Source organism: Lasioglossum baleicum, chromosome 16 (assembly GCF_051020765.1).
Source record: "Lasioglossum baleicum chromosome 16, iyLasBale1, whole genome shotgun sequence".
Lineage (NCBI taxonomy): Eukaryota > Metazoa > Arthropoda > Insecta > Hymenoptera > Halictidae > Lasioglossum > Lasioglossum baleicum.
This window is the reverse complement of record NC_134944.1, coordinates 2,797,907-2,807,884: the sequence shown is the minus strand read 5'-3', so window position 1 is coordinate 2,807,884 and position 9,978 is coordinate 2,797,907. Positions and strand designations below refer to the sequence as shown.

Sequence of the window (9,978 nt, the reverse complement as noted above, 5' to 3'; positions counted from 1 at the left end):
TTTCCACGACGAAAACAACGCCATGGTAACCGTCTATGGAGGACCTTATGAATCTGCTACCCGTCTTTGCCATTTGCTCCGTCATTTGCTTCGTCATTCGCTCCTCTACCCTTCATCATCTTTCATTAGTCTCACGTAATTATTTTTCTCTGTCCAGCCTAAAATAGGTCAACCTTTCCGTGTGCGACGCCCTCATCGATTTTCATGATTTTTGGATATGTCGTAGAAATCAACATTTTAAACAAGTTTCCCCACTGCATGCTCGTCACAGTCAGTTTTACTTTCCGAGTTTATTGCATAAAATTTTTGTTACATTTGGGTTACAAGAGCACTTTATCCTCGGACAAGCTGAACGGTAATTATTGTAATTAAAATATTAAGAATCGTATACGCATTTCAGACTATTTTCTACCACGTTTTTATTAGCTCGCTTTCTTGTTTGTTTGTTTGTTCGGTGGCAAATTTTGCAATTGATTTTAAACCAACTTCCTGATGAGCTAGAGACTTGGGATTTGTTACATAGCTCAGAACTGGATGACAATGCATTATTCAGAAAAAAATTTTTTAAAAAGTCTACCCGTTTCGGAGAAATAACAATGAAATATTTTTTAAAAATAATGAACTTCGTGTATTCAATGAACAATTGATTCAAGATCCAAGTTTTTGCAAGCGAAGGAAAAAGTAAATATGTTTCTTCTATCGATCGTATTTGCTGTCAATAAATTTTTGAATGCTCTCGGCGCAACGGTTCGAATCGTTCGAATTTTATTGGAAGGAAAAAGTTGTTGAAAATGTTAAGTTTTACGACAGATCCAAAAATCATTAAAATCACCCTAAAATATTTGGAGAATTAAGCCCCATTCTTCACGTACAGTTGAGCGACACTTTTTGGAGATTGGAGAATTGTTACAGGATTGCGGAAGAAAAATCAATTTCCCGTCAGACAAGGATGTCGAAGGCCGAGCATGGGGGTAGTGGGGGTATCCGATGCTCTCTCGGAAACCTTGGGAATTGACCGATCCGGATGTCACATTTTGTCTGTGCGGCATGTTCTCACCCTTGTTGTTAGGGTTTTCGTGCCCCGTTTGCACTCGATACGGCGCGCAACAGACGCACGTGCGTCAAACGCACATAATTCCCCTGCCATCGTAGTGGCAACTACTACCCCGTCGCAGCTCTGCTACGTACCGTTCTCCCCCATAGGCTTTTCTATATGTACTCCTCTCCTACAATTCTCCGGCCCCTCTCTTTCATCGAATGATTTGTCCCTGCGGCTTCGAAAGCAACTTTGGTTACAACTTCATCCACGTATGATTACTATTCGTCATCCTCGAGCATTGTTCAACGACAATGAAATTAACCATTGCGAAGGGCAATTGCGGTCACGCGTACACATTATCCTCGGTGATAACTACCACCGATGCTGAATACGCGAATACTGATTTCTGTGGGCTAATCTCGTCGAGTCTCGATTCATGGAAAATATTGAGACTCTTATAATGGCCTCTCGAAGAAATAAAAGGCGAATCAGCTGGTCGAATGTTCTTTAAACTGCCACCATATTTTTAGGAAATTGTTGGAAAGCGAGCAAACAACTACTTCTTCGAAAAACAGTTGACGGAGCAAAATGTAAATGTGCAACGTTCGAAGTTGACGCTTATTGGAACATTAAAAAACGAAGTTCGGACCAGTATTTTCCCGAAAAAACGAAGTCGTCCGAGCGACCCGGTTTCCCCGGATCGGCGCTTTTGTGAAACAGCTGTTTCTGTCGTAGTCTCGCCTCGTTACCGATCTTTTTTCTCCGTCCTGAAACAAGAAGCTGGCATCAGGACGTCGTTATAACGCGAAGCGTCCACTTTTCCACAGTCCTCTATGGGCTTCACCCTCTTGCCCACCCCTGCAAACCCCTCCCTGTAGTAACCCCCGCCTGTCCCCCCTCACACCCCGTCACACCACCCCCTTGAACTGCCGCTGTCGTTCGTGGTCCTTGTGTGCTGCAAATAAAGCTCTCCTGGAAACAAACAGGGACAAACTACACTTCCAGTGGACAAATTGACACCCCTAACAGACACGTACGACGTCGGCACTGTGACTCGCCTGTTTTCACAATTTCAACATGTTGATCCACTTTTCTCGGTTATTTAAGGACCAAATGGTGCATCCTTTCGACCCACCCACACATAGACACTTTGCTGGACGTACTTTGGACCGACGACTGACCAAATACTTAACAAGAACAAAACGGACAATGGAAATTGCCTCTATACATTCGAATATGTGGAAATACTTTGTATGTAAGAAAAAGAAGAGTTATGAGTATACATACTGCGGATGTTTATGCAATTTTCAATTTTTGTAAACGAATTTTAAATAATTGAAATAATTTTTTGAACAGTTTCAGAAGCCATAAATGCATAAAGATCCACGGTCTAGCGGCGAGTGAGCGAATGGATGAATGAAAGGTTAAGATATAATTGTATTGGTTAGGTTTATGTAAACCAAATCGAGTTTTCTAGCCGTGAGGCTGAAGTAGAGTATATTATTATAGTATCAAAGCGCAGGAAAGATCCAAGAAAGTTTGAATAGAAAATAATTGAAAATTGAGACGAAGAGATTTGTTTAAGGCTCGTTGGATCGAAGTTTCGGGTTCCGTGATACTCGTGGGTCATGTTTGATTCAAAGCCGTTCCTCGATATGTACCACCAACCGAGCGTGATACGGTGTATATGTATACTTATAAAGTGATGGTCACGTGGCAGACAGTGATACAATATCAGAACGCGATTCGCCACGTGTCGCGCGACGCGAGTACTATAACAGCGCTCTCGTTTTGTTATAATTCGCTCACCCTTGTTCATGTCCCTAGCGATCATAATCGCATTTGGCTTCTGCCTTTCATAGAAAAATCACGTCCGAACACAGAAATCACGTTACGCCCGCTCGTTTCTACACACCGTTGAAACAGCTCGCGGTGGCAAAAAATCGACTACGCACACGTCGACCATTGTTTATAATTGTCTTCATTATTTTTATTTTCACCGGGAGAAAAACGATATCTCTGCATTTCGATTCGACACGCATACGTATTTATTTTATTCAGGTATTATTCGCCGAAATAGAAATGTATTTTTCGAACGAAAATTATAGAGAGATTTCGTCGTTTCTATTCAATTCATGCTTTTTTTTTTGTTAAAAGTGTAATACGCATCGTTGCGAATTAAAATAAATTAGACGATTATTCGCGTGTAAATTTAGACCTTAATTTTTCGATGAATTTTTATTGAATATTTATCGTGTCGTTTTTATAAACGATTTTCCGATTGTACGTGCAAAATGAATTGTGGACAAATTTTATTCAATTCTGCATCGCGTTACGTTCGTATATTAATGTATTGCATTTGATAGATACAATAATTGTGAATGATAAAAATCGTCGTAAAATTCATCATATTCTATGCTAGAAAAATTTATTGACAATACAGTTTCCGATTAGAATTCCTCCGATAGTCGGCAAAAGTGATGTGCCCGCGTTACATGACATAAAAAAATGTTTTTGGGTGCTGGAAGTGAATCGGAACCGCATTTGGTGACCAGGCCATATTTTCCGGCAAAAATCTGTCCGCTGGGGAGAAAGGATAGTGTCGTAACTACACTGGCGAGCAATTTGTGCAAGGTCCTCGTGAAAACTGGTCAAAGACGCTGTGAAAGAGCCACCGACCAAGGAGAAAGCTCTCCGAATGGGCAACTTTACCTTCCGGCCACACGGAATTGACCCATAAATCCGTATACCATGATTTATGTACAGCACGGTCGAGAAATATTCGGTTGACTTTCAATGCTACTGCGGCCGCAAATGTCCAAAACATCGTAGAACCGCGGCATTCTCAGTGCACCCTAAATATTCGTTTCTACGTACCACGGTTTACGGCCGTTCCTTGTGCTTCCGTATTACCCCCATAAATTTTTCTTAATTTTTACGAAATGCTAAGCTTCTCGCCTGCGAAAAACCCAGACCTCGAACCGGTCCATTTAAATCTGCTCGAACAGATGTTCCCGTATCCATTGCAAACATTTGACAAATGCTATCTTTGTTTAATCGTCTGTTCTGCAAATATTCACAGCGACTCCCGTTAATATTCGGAAGCTCTAAAAAACAACGATAACTTTTTAAATATTGGACTATGCGATTTGAACTATTGTTAGAAGTTACAACAATTGGTTTAAATAATTGTGAAAAGAATTTTTTTTTTAAATATAACTTTTAGTATTTTCTCTGCAATTCTTTAAACATTTTTTCACGTTGTGTAGCAAACCAATGGTTTTAACTTCTCAAAAAAGTTAAAATCCACAATTCCTCCAATTCTAATTTCCAGTAAAAATTATTCCACAATTCTAACTTCTATGTAGCAAATGTTTAATCAAAATCAATTATTCGTGTAAATCATTCGCAATTTGATCGTTCTAATGCCTTTTTGGACTGAATCTTTTGGACAGAAGCGTTTCTGAGTGGTCCCCGATCGTTTCATTGAAATTCGTGAACCTGTTCCGTGCGGCGTATCTCGAATCGAATTCAATCGAGAATTGTGTTGCATAAACGAAGACGGCTTGCAAGAAGAAAAGAGGAACCACTTATCAATATTATTCTCCGGGCTCGCGGTGCATACGGGCGTATTTACACCGGGACGGGACATGCAATTTTGGCGCGCGACGTGTAAATACAAACGTGTCATTGGACAACAATATACCCGTGGGATCTGTAGCCCGATTTCGGTGTCAACGACACCACGCACGCCGTTCTCAATTTTTCGATGGTATTCCGTGGCGACCTCGAGTAAATTATTGCTAAATGGTGTACCGGCGGATGTCAAGATGCGGGCCTTGTTCGGGTGGTCGTGGGATCTCTCGGCCAAGATTCCAACCGAACGCTATATGGAGCTGAATCTCCCTAATCGATTCCAGACAGATCAATTTACCCCGTATCAACTATATCTCGCACAAATTTGTTTGTTCCTATTTTAGTCTGAACGTAATATAATTTGTAAATTGATGTCCACAGTTTAAAATACAATTCTAGAGGCTTCGCGTGGTCGTGGGATCTCCCAAAGTTTATTCCTATTTTAGTCTGAACGTAATGTATTTGTATAAATTGATGAAGACATTCGTTCACAGTTTCAAATAAAATTCTCGAAGAATTTTCTCAGGCACAGAAAATCGCCTTTGTCAAACCGCACAAAGAGTGGACGTTATTCGAACGCGAGACATTGACGAATTCCTAGTGAAAACTATATTAACCGTAGCATCTGAAAAATCGTGGGATTAGTTCGTAACCCCTTTCAGAGTTTCAAACGATTTATCCAGTCCTTTGGTCCGGAGATCCTGTCATTCTTTCGTTTCGTTCCGCTTCGTTCTGGAATCTGTAACACACTGCTATAATCTTGTAAATTAATTCCGCTATTCAAATCGGTTGAAAGTATTTCCGTTGGATCAATTATATCAATCTCCCGAGGTGCAGGGACGTCGCGAAGGGATAATCGTCCGAGAAATCTCAATCAGGAGCACACCCCGCCTGGTTTCACCATAAGATGGGAACCTGGGCAAGAATGGGGGCGAGTAAAATCGAGTTTCACCCTGTGGACGTTTTCCCGGAGCGGATTCGTGACTAATCGCGGTCTGCTACCGGAATTTTCGCTCGCTGACGACCGAGTAATCCGGATACTTCACGGGCTGGCTATTTTTTCTATTATCCCTCAGTTTCTCCGACGCTTGTTCTCTATGGCACCCGACTTTCTCGAGGTTGCTAGATCGACTACCGAATTTTTCGTATTCGCCTTTCTACTGTGATTTACGAATCCTCCAGGTCAGCTTCCGTCGTCTCGTAGAGAAAGAGGGGTGTCGTTAACCGGGCGAGTCTCGCAGCGACAGATGAAAAGAGTGAGAAAGCTAGAGGAGCTAGCTAGAGCAACTCGGGGAATACCTTGAACCAGAAGATAGCGTTCTCTCTCTCTCTTCCCCGAGGATAGGACATCGTTGTCCGTGTTTTTCGTTCACAGATGAGAGATCCAACGCAAAAGCCTCCCCATCGAGGCTCGCCACAACAATTTCTCTGTTCACGATGTAGGTTACCGAGACGATGCTTTCGGAGACCTTTTAGCCTACTGCTTTACTGCCCTACAATAAATCAATTGCTACCGGCAGACCACCGAATCCGCACGTTCGACCTCGAAGCAGCTTTTCGAAAGTTCATCAACTGAGCTAGGTGCCAGGCAGTTTTCCTTAACCAGCAGGATGCTGCTGGGACGTAGCACAGTGCCACCGTTGAAAACCACGTTTTCTCGACGAAATTCCGTTACTCGAGAATTATAGGTGATACGAAAAAGTGTTCCAGACGAAAGAGCACCTACAGGTTTGCACTTATATCTAAAAAATAAGCGCAGTATGTTTAAATATTATTTAATCTATATCTAATCTAATATAATCTAATCTAATATAATCTAATCTATACGTATACATATATGGTCAGTTTAGAGTTTAGAACTATGTTTGATACTACTGCGGCTATTACCATATGCTATTTAATTCTTCTGTAAGTAGTCTCATTAAAAAGTTCAATAATGAAACTTACTCGAGAATATTTCTATCGGGATATCTGAAAATGAATGAATATTAGAAATTTAAAGAGAAGAAATGTAGAAATGTCGGTATCACCTTTCAACTTATAACTATTAGAAATAGTTTCTTGTTGAATCTCCTTTCGTCAGTCGAAGTAGGCCCTTTCGTCCATCACAGGTACCATTTTCGCCGTCAGCTTCACAGCATTCGGATTCTTGAGAACGTCCATTTTAGTCTCCCCGCATAGTTTCATCAACACCTCGGTGAAATTCTCCGTATCTTCCTTGTCCGCTATCATTCGCAAGTGCAGCACGACACCTGCGAAAACGGCATACGCTCTTCGTTTGTGCAACGCTTGTTTCAACTGCTGCATCGTTGGCGGGCTCGTTTTGCAGTTTATTCTTTCCATGGTCTCCTTCAAGGTGTTCAGGTACAGCTCGACGAAATAATCGTCTTTGTCATAGATTATGGAGAATTCCGGGCAAATGTTTAGAAAGTACAGCAAATCGATTGCTGGAGAAGTGTAGACGGCCATTTGGTAGTCGACCTGAAAATTTTTATACACAATAATTCTGTGCCGCAGGTTAACAACTGAGAGATTAGTAATATTGTTAGTTTTGCACAGTAAAAGAAGAACGAACATTACCAAACGCACATCGACCGGTTCGCCCCTCTCATTTTCTTTGAACATGATATTGTTGATCCAACAGTCCCCATGATTTAACACGCAAAACTCATCCGGGTCGTATGCGTATGCGTTCATGCTCTTCTCTCCGATCGACTTAGCCATCTCGATTATCTTCGGCGCTGCTCTGACACATTTCTCGTCCGACCAACCATTTATCTGCTCGCCTATTCGCTGAAGACTCACTTCCATTAATCGTAAGAACTCTTTCGGACATTTCTTTGATAGTATGCCACCATCTCGGAACGGTTCCGTCAGTTCTGGCTTCTATGCAGATCAAGCATGATAATGTTACCCTAAACAATTCGTTGGAAACCTGAACCTCTCGTATGCACTCGAGTATAGTCGCATAAAAGAGTCATTCACAGTCAACAGAGAGATCAATCCACCTCGAACGTCATCCGAAATGAAATATTGAATATTTCTATATTCTAAATCTGAACAATATTATTGTTTTATAGAGGTATCTTACAAAAGTTGACGCGAGGGGCGTCGAGGGGGTTAAAAATAAAATAAGAACCTTTTCATGAACGGCGACAGAGGCCGCATGAAGTTTCGCCATCGTTTTCAAAACTAAGCAGCAATGGCCGAAAGTCAAGCCCTCCTGGCGATTCTTCATTAAAAATCGCTGCTCGTTTAAATTCTCCATTATCAACACGCGACGATCGTCGCAGCTGAACCATAATCGTGGTCCTACAGGATGATCGATCATCTCCCTTATCATCGGCAGAACGTCGCGCAAAAACCTCGATTCGACAGGGAACAGGTCCTGTTGGTGAGCCATGCCTTTTACATATTCGTCCAATGGATCCAATTTTACAACGAACGCTGTCGAACGCTCCTCCCTCGATTCTCCATTTTTTGAAATTTCCCTGTACCTTACGGTAACTATGCGGAGTTCGCTGAAGAAGTTCAATCCTTTTTCTGAGAAGGATTGGTTCGCGATGCTCAGTATTTCCACCGATTCGTCGGACAACTGATTTCGCAGTGCTTCCCGAACAACGGTTTCATCGACTTCCGCGTTCTTCATCTCCATTCTTGAAAAACAAATCGTCGTTTGCGATATTTTACGAAAAATGATTTCACAGATTTACGTACAGCGTGCGGCTGCAGGATCGAGCCAGGAATGTCTCGTTTTCTCTTATCACTTACTTTGCGAGTGCACAAGCTTCACAGTCGACAACACGAATACAACTGAGCGTGCATAGTGCATACGGCAACCATGCCACGTCATCAGTTGAATCAAAGAGTGGGCATGATACGAAGAGAGCCTCTAACAAGGAAGTTAATGTTACAGAGGGACGAGATCATGCGACTGATTCATTCGATGATCTTTGACACCAAATAACAGTTTGGTGACGGAGCTTGACAGGTCAAGTCGTATAGAGAAGTGTAAATCGTGATTATATTGTAACAAATACTCTCCTTCAATAAATAATTCAAAATATACCACGTGGTGCATTTAATTTAGTTCATTTATTTTGTAACGTGTGTACGTACGAACGTGTGGCGTATTTTCTCTGCAATTTCGACCGATTGCAATCTTTCCAAAATTTTCGTTCCACGTCGTGGAGTAAACTCGAAAGAATTCGAGTCGCATCGTGCAATATTAGAAACGTTGTCTTTTTAAGAGTGCCCGAATATCAATGTTACGTGGAGTCCACGGGATTTGAAATGCAGAATCAAGAGCGAAAGTGTTACGTGGCGTAGACACCGGAATGCGTTGTGAAAGGCAAAGGCGTAGCGTTGCATTTTAGCGAGGCTATCTTTATTTAATTACATGTCACCAACCATATTGTGCAAAGCATTTTTAATTGTAAACGTTGTACACGCAATAAATACTGACATCGATCTATCGATCGGTTCGGCGTGCCCCACGTCCCCCACGTCCCCCACGCAGAGTTGGGCAAACGCTAGTCACAATTATGATTATTGACTAATAACTTCATAAGCTCTACAAAAGTGACTAATAATTAATGACTAAGTAAATACTTGAGCGTGACTTCATAGTCACGTAATGACTACATAAGTATTTGAGCGTAATGACTAATGAATAATGACGAAATTTTTATCAAGAATGAATATTGACTACTGAATATAATGGCCTAACTAATGACTAAATACGCAATCAGAATTTCAGTATGACTAATGACTAAAAATGTTTATAAGTTAAAATAAGACATAATAATAACAAAACAATAGCCTATTAGTTTATAAACATATAAATTACAGATTATGACACGTTTGGTCACTGCTAATTCCGATATAGGTTAAGTATACATATTAAGGTATGTTAATCGCACAATAGCGACTGATGACTAAAGATTTATGACTGATCATTTAAACTAACTAATGATTAATCATAACTAATAAGCAATAACTAACGATTACTTAGAGTTGTGACTAACTAGTGTCATGTAGTTATGACTAACTAATCAAAAAGTTTTAACTGACTTTTTTTAAGTTTTGACTAACAATCAATCAGACTATTAGTCATTTTTAAATATTAGTTGATTTTTGCCCAACTCTGCCCCCACGAACGCCGCTGGTGGATCGACGCGTCCAGTTTATAGTTCAGTAATGATCGGTAACGTTTCAGTTTGGAAACGCCCGAGAATCTAAAACAATTTGATTACACCCCTTCTCTCTCAACTTTTTGAGTGATTTGAATTTTTCAGTGATGC

At 41.0% G+C, this 9,978-nt stretch overlaps 1 protein-coding gene across 1 annotated transcript; it reads right to left on the bottom strand.

Annotated features, from left to right (window-relative positions):
• Positions 1-2,377: 2,377 nt before the first annotated feature.
• On the bottom strand, positions 2,378-8,594 carry LOC143216917 (uncharacterized). The gene is made up of 5 exons (XM_076440499.1): positions 8,447-8,594; positions 7,815-8,331; positions 7,256-7,561; positions 6,706-7,156; positions 2,378-6,646 (listed from the first exon to the last, which is right to left on the bottom strand). The coding sequence occupies exons 2-4, from the start codon at positions 8,328-8,330 to the stop codon at positions 6,755-6,757; spliced, it is 1,224 nt and encodes a 407-aa protein (XP_076296614.1). The 5' UTR covers position 8,331; positions 8,447-8,594; the 3' UTR covers positions 2,378-6,646; positions 6,706-6,754.
• Between the last annotated feature and the right edge of the window lie 1,384 nt (positions 8,595-9,978).